The 12164-nt window shown below is 41.1% G+C and overlaps 1 protein-coding gene across 6 annotated transcripts in view; it reads left to right on the top strand.

The window, feature by feature from the left end:
* rnls (renalase, FAD-dependent amine oxidase) overlaps positions 1 to 12164 on the top strand; it is a 62189-nt gene that overhangs the window by 4097 nt on the left and 45928 nt on the right. For 5 of the 6 annotated variants that reach the window (XR_009656473.1, XM_060939756.1, XM_060939755.1 and 2 more), the window contains 2 exons: positions 11533 to 11638; positions 11711 to 11877. Coding sequence is in view for 5 of the 6 variants with exons in the window: in XM_060939756.1 (XP_060795739.1) it covers positions 11533 to 11638; positions 11711 to 11877 (273 nt within the window). In the remaining variant the exon portion in view is untranslated. The remainder of the gene's footprint in view (positions 1 to 11532; positions 11639 to 11710; positions 11878 to 12164) is intronic. The other variant, XM_060939757.1, reaches the window with a different exon arrangement.

Below are 12164 nucleotides of genomic sequence, written 5' to 3'. Positions count from 1 at the left end.
TCACTCCGTGCTCTTGGTCGTCGTGCTCTTTTCCAACATGACTAAACACGCATCTAAGGCCACTGTTGGATTTCTGAAGAAGAACAGGGTGAAAGTGATTCAGTGGCCAAGTATGTCTCCTGATCTGAACCCAGTCGAACACCTATGGGGAATTCTGAAGAGACAAGTTGAGCATCACTCTCCATCCAGCATCCAGTCACTAAAAGAGGTCATTGTTGAAGAATGGAAAAAGATTGATGTTGCAAAATATCGCCAACTTGTTCATTCCATGCCTAGAAGACTTGGTGCTGTCATTAAAAATCATGGAGGCCATACAAAGTACTAGATGTAGTAGTTTTTGTTGTGGGGTGTACTCATTTTTGCACCACCCTAATTTGAGTAAAACTGAAAAATGTGTAATCTAAGTTATATTATTAACCTTACTTTCACGTTATAAGTTAAACAGATGTTATATTGGCAGCCATGTTTGTTGTTTACAGTATGTCGGTGCAACCTTCGAGCTGCACATGTGCAATGTATTATGCTATCGTCTGCCTCGCTAGGCATGATTATGATACGTAGATCTACACACACACACAAATTCTCACCGAGCCACAGCGGTGACTCGAGCCGGCCGTATAGCTTGAAATTGTGACGTCTGTTCATGGTATATCCAGGATATACCATGACTGACTCACACCATCTCATCTCATCTTATTATCTCTAGCCGCTTTATCCTGTTCTACAGCGTCGCAGGCAAGCTGGAGCCTATCCCAGCTGGCTACGGGCGAAAGGCGGGGTACACCCTGGATAAGTCGCCAGGTCATCACAGGGCTGACACATAGACACAGACAACCATTCACACTCACATTCACACCTACGGTCAATTTAGAGTCACCAGTTAACCTAACCTGCATGTCTTTGGACTGTGGGGGAAACCGGAGCACCCGGAGGAAACCCACGCGGACACAGGGAGAACATGCAAACTCCGCACAGAAAGGCCCTCGCCGGCCACGGGGCTCAAACCCAGGACCTTCTTGCTGTGAGGCGACAGCGCTAACCACTACACCACCGTGCTGCCAACTCACACCATATCCTTTTTTTTTTGATGTCACAAGATGCGTTGCTTAATCAATGGTGGAACTATTTTATGTCACGTGAGCCATCCTTAGCCAATCCCTGCATTGGAATTTTTTGATGAGGAGTATAAAAAATAATAGATTATAACAAACTCTAAGCTTAACCTTTTACAAAATACTATAGTTTCTATCAGGATTACGATTGTTCCATTAGGCCATTATTAAAAAATGTTCTGTTTCCGGTCCACCGGCCGGGTGAGTGCCGTTTTTTGTTTAACGCCAGTTTTTCGACATTTTTTCGGGTTCGTAAATCTAAAATCGAACTTGACATTCCGTGCAGAATATAGAATTGAATCAGCTCTGCGCATGCGCCGTGCGGCACAAAAAAATGGCAGCCACCATGAAGGAAGGAGATCCAGAGTTTTCAAACATTTGCTTAAGTGTGAAATCGCAAAATGGTATTCTAGCGAACAACAAACTAGTAAAGATTCAGAAAAGCAAATCATTCAGTGATCATTTTAATTGTGTAATTTCATCCGAACTAGGCCTAACGGTCGATTTAGAACTACAAAAAGTCTGTGTGTCGGACATTTTAAGTACCTTTGTAAAAGTTTTGCAAATGTTGCAGTCAGCATTTAAAATGCTAACTTAAAGTTTTTGTACAAGTTTCAGTTGATTTAACTGTCAGATTTTATTAAATGTGTCTGCTTTTGTAATCAAAAAGTACTGAAAGAAAAAGCAAACACAGCATTGCGATTTCTTATCCATCCATATATATATATATATATATATATATATATATATATATATATATATATATATAAAAAATCCCTCCCTCCGGACTGAAAATTTTTTTGCTCACCCGGTGGACAGGAAACGGATTTTTTTTTTTTTTTTAAGGATGGCCTTAGAGACAATCAATAGCTACATTTACATGGACCCTAATAAATCATTAATAATCGGATTCAAGCTTGATAGGAATGAAATTGCTTCATGTAAACAGCCCATATGAAATGCCCCATTCCAACTGAGAATTTAATAGGCTTGAAAGAGGTGGTGTAGTCCCATGATAATATGTTCAATTGAAAAAATTAGTCATGTAAACATTCAATCCAATTGCCTTCTGCGCATGTTCAGTACGCCTTCGCCCAGTGGTGATATCATGACATTTTATGGACGGCAGAAACATGACAGGAAACATGCCAGCTACATGGGATTGTCGACATGTGAGAAATTCTATTCCGATTGTACGCTTGGGACATATACACATGCACATCTGTCTGATTGCCCTCATGTAAACGGTATGTTTGGAATCACTGATCAGACCGAATTCAGTCTGAATGTAAAAATGTGGGTATGTAAACGTAGCTACTGAGTGTTTGTTGGGCTCACACAAGTGCAACCTGGTCAGGCTTCACACACTCAACAGAACCTATTCTCAACTTGCATAACCACCAGCTGTGATGTAAGCTGGAGAGCCGTTGAGTGCAAGGCAGTCGCTAATGTCTGCTCAAAAAATCGTTGGATGTGTCACTAGGCTCTAAAAGTCACCAAATCTAGCGACAGTGTTGCTACGTTGTCAGTTGATGTTAATTCATGAACACTGCTCATGGTGTAAGTTCATGAAGGCCAGCAAGATTAACTTTATATACAACCCCAATTCCAAAAAAGTTGGGACAAAGTACAAATTGTAAATAAAAACAGAATGCAATAATTTACAAATTTCAAAAACTGATATTGTATTCACAATAGAACATAGACAACATATCAAATGTCGAAAGTAAGACATTTTGAAATTTCATGCCAAATACTGGCTCATTTGAAATTTCATGACAGCAACACATCTCAAAAAAGTTGGGACAGGGGCAATAAGAGGCTGGAAAAGTTAAAGGTACAAAAAAGGAACAGCTGGAGGACCAAATTGCAACTCATTAGGTCAATTGGCAATAGGTCATTAACATGACTGGGTATAAAAAGAGCATCTTGGAGTGGCAGCGGCTCTCAGAAGTAAAGATGGGAAGAGGATCACCAATCCCCCTAATTCTGCGCCCACAAATAGTGGAGCAATATCAGAAAGGAGTTTGACAGTGTAAAATTGCAAAGAGTTTGAACATATCATCATCTACAGTGCATAACATCATCAAAAGATTCAGAAAATCTGGAAGAATCTCTGTGCGTAAGGGTCAAGGCCGGAAAACCATACTGGGTGCCCGTGATCTTCGGGCCCTTAGACGGCACTGCATCACATACAGGCATGCTTCTGTATTGGAAATCACAAAATGGGCTCAGGAATATTTCCAGAGAACATTATCTGTGAACACAATTCACCGTGCCATCCGCCGTTGCCAGCTAAAACTCTATAGTTCAAAGAAGAAGCCGTATCTAAACATGATCCAGAAGTGCAAACGTCTTCTCTGGGCCAAGGCTCATTTAAAATGGACTGTGGCAAAGTGGAAAACTGTTCTGTGGTCAGACGAATCAAAATTTGAAGTTCTTTATGGAAATCAGGGACGCCGTGTCATTCGGACTAAAGAGGAGAAGGACGACCCAAGTTGTTATCAGCGCTCAGTTCAGAAGCCTGCATCTCTGATGGTATGGGGTTGCATTAGTGCATATGGCATGGGCAGCTTACACATCTGGAAAGACACCATCAATGCTGAAAGGTATATCCAGGTTCTAGAGCAACATATGCTCCCATCCAGACGACGTCTCTTTCAGGGAAGACCTTGCATTTTCCAACATGACAATGCCAAACCACATACTGCATCAATTACAGCATCATGGCTGCGTAGAAGAAGGGTCCGGGTACTGAACTGGCCAGCCTGCAGTCCAGATCTTTCACCCATAGAAAACATTTGGCGCATCATAAAACGGAAGATACGACAAAAAAGACCTAAGACAGTTGAGCAACTAGAATCCTACATTAGACAAGAATGGGTTAACATTCCTATCCCTAAACTTGAGCAACTTGTCTCCTCAGTCCCCAGACGTTTACAGACTGTTGTAAAGAGAAAAGGGGATGTCTCACAGTGGTAAACATGGCCTTGTCCCAACTTTTTTGAGATGTGTTGTTGTCATGAAATTTAAAATCACCTAATTTTTCTCTTTAAATGATACATTTTCTCAGTTTAAACATTTGATATGTCATCTATGTTCTATTCTGAATAAAATATGGAATTTTGAAACTTCCACATCATTGCATTCCGTTTGTATTTACAATTTGTACGTTGTCCCAACTTTTTTGGAATCGGGGTTGTAAATGACAGACCTAGACTGCAGAAGAAACAATCACTGAATAATTGAAACCAACACAATTAATCGGATACATAAACTGTAAGAAAATATACACTGTACAGTTAACAGTATCTTATTGTTTCTGAAATTATAGTGTGCAAAAATGTCTTTTTTTGCATTTCTAGGATAAAATGCGTGTAGTGTACAATCTTCTTCTTTTGGCTGCTCCCGATTAGGGGTTGCCACAGCGGATCTTTCATCTCCATCGCTCCCTGTCTTCCGCATCCTTCTCTACCACACCTGCCACTTTCATGCCCTCTCTCACCACATCCATGTATCTCCTCTTTGGCCTTCCTCGTTTTCGTGTGCCTGGCAGCTCCATCCTCAACATTCTCCTTCCAACATCTCTACATCTCTTCTCAGGATGTGCCCATACCATCTCAGTCTCATCTCTCTTAGCTTAAAGTGCCATTCCACCATTGGATGTATTTTTTTGGCATAAAATACAATATATTTTATGACAACATGACTAGACAGAGAAATCTTTTAGCTTCAAAATGATATATCAAACATAATTTTTTGACAACGACAAGTATATTAATTTTGCGACCAAAGTCACCTACCCTTTTAATTTCCGCACGGTAGTGAAACGTGATGTCATCGGCAGGTTCCCCTTCTTGTGTACCACGTCACGTGTGACGTGGCACAGATTATCAGCAATGGCGGCTAGAACGCGATTGTCAGCTTCGGAAAAGAAGCGAAGGAAAATAGCAAGTGATGCCCAAAGGAGACGGTCGATGGTGAATATCGGCACAGCAATCGACAAGTGGAAATCGCGTTCTATCCGCCATTGCTGATAATCTGTGCCACGTCACACGTGACATGGTACACAAGAAGGGGAACCTGCCGATGACATCACGTTTCACTACCGCGCGGAAATTAAAAGGGTAGGTGACTTTGGTCGCAAAATTAATATACTTGTCGTTGTCAAAAAATTATGTTTGATATATCATTTTGAAGCTGAAAGATTTCTCTGTCTAGTCATGTTGTCATAAAATATATTGTATTTTATGCCAAAGAATACATCCAATGGTGGAATGGCACTTTAATTCCCAAGCTCTCACATGTGCTGTCCCTCTGATGTGCTCGTTCCTTATCCTGTCCAACCTCGTCACTCTCATCGCAAACCTTAACATCCTCAACTCCGCCACCTCCAACTTTGCCTCCTGTCTCTTCATTAAGGGTACGGTCTCTAATCCATACATCACAGCTGGTCTCACTACTGTCTTATACGGTGGTGCTTGAAAGTTTGTGAATCCCTTAAAATTTTCTATATTTCTGCATAAATATGACCTAAAACATCATCAGATTTTCACACAAGTCCTAAAAGTAGATAAAGAGAACCCAGTTAAACAAATGAGACAAAAATATTATACTTGGTCATTTATTTATTGAGGAAAATGATCCAATATTACATATCTGTGAGTGGCAAAAGTATGTGACCCTCTAGGATTAGCAGTTGATTTGAAGGTGAAATTAGAGGCAGGTGTTTTCAATCAATGGGATGACAATCAGGTGTGAGTGGGCACCCTGTTTTATTTAAAGAACAGGGATCTATCACACTCTGATCTTCACAACACATGTTTGTGGAAGTGTATCATGGCACAAACAAAGGAGATTTCTGAGGACCTCAGGAAAAGCATTGTTGATGTTCATCAGACTGGGAAAGGTTACGAAATCATCTCTAAAGAGTTTGGACTCCACCAATCCACAGTCAGAAAGATTCTTCAAGAATCTTCAAGCAAGTCCAGTTGCTCTCTTTTACCACCCACAGTTTACCATGGCCTGGATGACTGAGAATCTTCACAGACAAGTCAGACAGATTGTGTACAAATGGAGGAAATTCAAAACCATTGTTACCCTCCCCAGGAGTGGTCGACCAACAAAGATCACTCCAAGAGCAAGGCGTGAAATAGTCGGCGAGGTCACAAAGGACCCCAGGGCAAATGAAAGGCCTCTCTCACATTGGCTAATGTTAAATGTTCATGAGTCCACCATCAGGAGAACACTGAACAACAATGGTGTGCATGTCAGGGTTGCAAGGAGAAAGCCACTGCTCTCCAAAAAGAACATTGCTGCTCATCTGCAGTTTGCTAAAGATCATGTGGACAAGCCAGAAGGCTATTGGAAAAATGTTTTGTGGACAGATGAGACCAAAATAGAACTTTTTGGTTTAAATGAGAAGCGTTCTGTTTGGAGAAAGGAAAACACTGCATTCCAGCATAAGAACCTTATCCCATCTGTGAAACATGGTGGTGGTAGTATCATGGTTTGGGCCTGTTTTGCTGCATCTGGGCCAGGATGGCTTGCCACCACTGATGGAACAATGAATTCTGAATTATAGCAGTGAATTCTAAAGGAAAATGTCAGGACATCTGTCCATGAACTGAATCTCAAGAGAAGGTGGGTCATGCAGCAAGACAACGACCCTAAGCACACAAGTCGTTCTACCAAAGAATGGTTAAAGAATAATGTTAATGTTTTAGAATGGCCAAGTCAGGCCCTGTCCACACGGCAACGGATTCAGGTGACTCCGATACAATTGCTTATCGTTTAGGCCTGGCGTCCACACGGCACCGGCATTTTGGGTGCCCAAAACGCAATCTTTTTGAGAACGGGTTCCAGAGTGGAAAGATCTGGCAACGTTGCCGTTGTGAAGTCGTCTGGATGAGTAAAACGGATTTGTTTACGATGACATCACAACCACATGACTGTGAGTGCTTCACGCCGGGTAGAAGTGTAACGAATATCACCAGGAAAAAGCCTTACAACAGGTTTACCGTCCAAACGAGATCACATGGGATTACCTTTCACAGGTGAGACTGGAAAAATACTTTTCATTGTATTTGGTCATTATAATGTAATTTTACAAACAGATTTTCCTGACTTTGTGGCTAATATGAAGTCTTGCGCATTATGCGCATGCGTCCTTACTTCTATTGTTCTGGTGTCTCCGAAGGGACCGTCTTACAGCGCCCCTAGCGGTGTGGCATGTGTATTGCATCGTTTTCAGCAAGTGTTGCGTTGCCATATGGACCAGATATTTTACTGATTGTTGCCCATTTGGACGCGATATATTTTTAAATAACATCTCGTTGCCGTTGTCGTGTGGATGTAGCCTCAAAGTCCTGACCTTAATCCAGTCGAAATGTTGTGGAAGGACCTGAAGCGAGCAGTTCATGTGAGGAAACCCACCAACATCCCAGAGTTGAAGCTGTTCTGTACAGAGGAATGGGCTAAAATTCCTCCAAGCCGGTGTGCAGGACTGATCAACAGTTACCGCAAACGTTTAGTTGCAGTTATTGCTGCACAAGGGGTTCACACCAGATACTGAAAGCAAAGGTTCACATACTTTTGCCACTCACAGATATGTAATATTGGATCATTTTCCTCAATAAATAAATGACCAAGTATAATATTTTTGTCTCATTTGTTTAACTGGGTTCTCTTTATCTACTTTTAGGACTTGGGTGAAAATCTGATGTTGTTTTAGGTCATATTTATGCAGAAATATAGAAAATTCTAAAGGGTTCACAAACTTTCAAGCACCACTGTACATCTTACCTTTCCCTTTTGCTGGGACTTTCCTATCACAAATGACTCCCGAAATCCTTCTCCAACTGCTCCACCCTGTCTGCACTCTCTTTCTCAGCCCCCATTTTCCTGCACAGTTGACCCCAGGTACTTGAATTCACCAACTTTCTTTACGTTTACTCCTTACGTCTTCACTACACTCATCCCCATTCTCACTGATGCACATGTATTCTGTTTTGCTACTGCTCACCTTCATTCCAATGCATACCTCCGTCTCTCCAAACCCAGCTCAATCTCCTTTCTACTTTCACCACATATCACAATATCATCCGCAAACATCATGTTCCATGGTGACTCTTGCTTCACTTCGTCCATCAAGCTATCCATCACTATGGCAAACAAGAAAGGACTCAAAGCAGATCCTTGATGGAGTCCCACCTTCACCTTGAACCATTCAGTCGTTCCAACTGCACCTCACTGCCGTTTCACTGTTCTCATACATGTCTTGCACCACTCTAATATACTTCTCATTCACTCCACACTTTCTCATACAATACCATAACTCATCTCTCGGCACTCTATCGTATGCCTTCTCCAGGTCTACAAACACACAATGTTGCTTTCTCTGGCCTTCTCTGTACTTCTCCATTAACATTCTCAAAGCAAAAATTGCATCCGACGTGCTCTTCCTTGGCATAAACCCGTACTGCTGCGTGTAGTGTACAGTAGAGTCAACAATTATTATTTTATGAATGTTCCTGGATGCCATGATACAAATTCAAAGATTTTTTTTTTTACTTCAGACTAACACTTTTGAAATACTAGCAGCTGCAATTATTAATATTCATAGTTATGGAATATTGTGGTTTTTGAAACCATCTAATCATATACTCACTGGCCACTTTATTAGGAACACCTGTTCCCAATCGTGCACAAAATCCTACAGATTATTGCTGTGTTCACACTTATACCGGTACGATAGTGGTATAACTGTATCGATACAAAGTATACCGGTACAGTTTAGTGCATCTGTCCACATTAGCGAGAAATGTTTGCGGTTTTCTTTCACGGTAGTTGAAATGCGCGTGCGCGAAATGTTTCCGTGGTTACCGAGTAACTTCCTTCCGAGAATATGAAACAACGTGTGTGTGCTTTTTGTTGTCAGTGTACAGTCCGTATTTCTGGTGGTCATTTATTCAGTCGAATCGTATCAAACGCGCAAGGCAATTGAGAAAGAAACAAAGAAAACGAATCTCCCTTTCTCCCCCCTCACTTTCTCCCTCTTCCCTTCTCTTCCCCTCCCTTTCTCTCCCTTTTCCCCTCTTCCTCCTTTCTTCCTCCCTCCTTTTTCCCCCTTTCTTTGCTCCATGTAGCTCCACGGTCGTTTTGAGCCATTTTGACGTTTTATTTACAGCTGGAAAGCACGTGCGTATTGCCGGAAGAAGTAGGAATGGTTCATTGCGCATGCGCATTATACTTGTATCGATTGATTGATTGATTGATTGATTGATTGATTACTTTATTCTGAACAATAAAGAAGAAAGAAATAAAAATTTAAATAAAAAATACAATAATCAAAACATCATCATAAACAAACAGAATAGCGTAGCCACAAGGCAATAACATAATGTTCAGAAAGGATTAGGAAGAAGTAATAACTTATCCAATCCTAACCCTCTATACCACCGCTAATCAAATGTCACTTTCCACCATAATAAACTATATATACATAATAAATAATAATAATGTGTGATAATAATAATAATAATAAATAATAAATAATAATAATGTGTGATAATAAACACACATTAGGACTAGAAAACTTTGTATATACAGAACAATACTTGTATCGATACAGAACTGCTTCATCTGTCCACACTACAGCGAAGCGCTACAGTACCGATACTGTACCGGTACGAAACCCATACATTTGTGGGTTCCGTACCGATACAGTTATACCGCTACAGTACTAGTTGCTAGTTGCTAGTGTGGACAGGTGTTGCGGTACGAAAGTAGTTTCGTATCGGTACAAAATCCCTAGTGTGGACAGGGTATAAGATTAAGAGCGTCTGTTAATGTTCACATCTAGCATCAAAATGAGGGAAAATGTGATCTCAGTGACTAGCATGGTTGTTGGTCCCAGACAGGCTAGCTGCTGAGCTCCTGGCATTTTCATGCACAACAGCAGCCTCTAGATTTTACACAGAATGGTGTAAAACAATTAATATCTGGCAGTTCTGTGCGAAGAAGCACCTTGTTGATGAGCAAAGTCAGAGGAGAATTGCCAGATTGGGTCAAACTAAAAGGAAGACTATGGTAAGTCAAAAAAAAAACCACTAACCGTGGTAGACAGAAAAACATCCCTGAATGCCCAAAATCTTGATGGGCTACAACAGCAGAAGACCACATCAGATTCCACTCTTTCAGTCTTCGACTGTCCCGTTTCCATGAGCCTGTTTGATGTGCTCTGCATTCGGAGATTCTTCTTGATTTAAACGTGATGTTCATTATTAAAGGAACAGTCCACCGTACTTCCATAATGAAATATGCTCTTATCTGAATTGAGACGAGCTGCTCCGTACCTCTCCGAGCTTTGCGCGACCTCCCAGTCAGTCAGACGCGCTGTCACTCCTGTTAGCAATGTAGCTAGGCTCAGTATGGCCAATGGTATTTTTTGGGGCTGTAGTTAGATGCGACCAAACTCTTCCGCGTTTTTCCTGTTTACATAGGTTTATATGACCAGTGATATGAAACAAGTTCAGTTACACAAATTGAAACGTAGCGATTTTCTATGCTACGGAAAGTCGGCACTATAATGACAGGCGTACTAACACCTTCTGCGCGCTTCGGCAGCGCATTGATACAGAGCTCAGATATCAATGCGCTGCCGAAGCGCGCAGAAGGTGTTAGTACGCCTGTCATTATAGTGCCGACTTTCCGTAGCATAGAAAATCGCTACGTTTCAATTTGTGTAACTGAACTTGTTTCATATCACTGGTCATATAAACCTATGTAAACAGGAAAAACGCGGAAGAGTTTGGTCGCATCTAACTACAGCCCCAAAAAATACCATTGGCTATACTGAGCCTAGCTACATTGCTAACAGGAGTGACAGCGCGTCTGACTGCGTCTGACTGACTGGGAGGTCGCGCAAAGCTCGGAGAGGTACGGAGCAGCTCGTCTCAATTCAGATAAGAGCATATTTCATTATGGAAGTACGGTGGACTGTTCCTTTAAACCTCAAGCCTATTTTACTACGTGAATGATACTTGGCAAAATAAGAATGAAAGTCTAAAATTAACAAAGAAAGCTCTGAGAAGACTGTTGTAAGGATGTGTGAGCCCAAAATATAAGGGTAAGTGAAAAGATAAATGGAAGTCCAATTGCAGAATGCACTTACCACTTACAGTATATACAAAAAAAAATGTAACTTCTTTTTTTTTTCTGGAGCGGGAGGAGGTGGCTTTTCTGAAGGAGCAGTTTCTAACTGTGAAACCAGTACCCATGTGATTAACCACTTATACTGTAACAATAAATCACAGTGCTGTTCAGTGTAGTGCTGCTCAAATCTTTTAACTAAGTCTTTCATACGTTCTTCATAGAATATTAACGTGTGTGTGTGTGTGTGTGTGTGTGTGTGTTCCAGGGGGAAGAATGTCTACATGCAGAAGTCCAAAGAATTTGCTTTGCACAGTGGATCTCGGTGCTCAGTACATCACTGCCACACCATATTATTCCAAAATTCACAAAAGGTGGGACTGTTTCTGTCCTTATACTTTTTGAATCATTTTGCATTTCTGCTTGACGTCATGCAGTCTTTTCAGTTTTATTTTTCTTCTATCCAGTTTTTATCAAGAACTCCTAATGCATGGTATTTTCAAACCACTTGTGGGCACAGTGGAGGGCATGATGGCAATGGAGGACGGCACTGTAAACTATGTAGCTCCATCCGGAACGTCGTCCATTGTTAAGCACTATCTCCGAGAGTCAGGTTAGTCGTCTTCAGCTGTAAATTAACATATAATCTTCGGGAAAAGAGGAAAATCTAGCACTCTAAAGGATTCACTGGCTTGTCTGTATTGGAAAATCCTTAAAGTGCATATCACGGGTAAATTCAGGAGCAAGGTCAATGTAATTCTCCTATTTTATATTAAACTTTGGTCAAATATCTGTCACATTTTGCATTTTGTGCAATTTTTTTACCTTGTGCAATACCAGAAAAATTCAGTTGAAATCAAGCCATTTGAGGCGAATTGGTCCGCCTCTGAAAAAACTTGG

Source organism: Neoarius graeffei, chromosome 14 (assembly GCF_027579695.1).
Source record: "Neoarius graeffei isolate fNeoGra1 chromosome 14, fNeoGra1.pri, whole genome shotgun sequence".
Taxonomy (NCBI): Eukaryota; Metazoa; Chordata; class Actinopteri; order Siluriformes; family Ariidae; genus Neoarius; species Neoarius graeffei.
The sequence above is the reverse complement of the archived record's forward strand: the minus strand, read 5'-3'. Positions and strand labels throughout refer to the sequence as shown.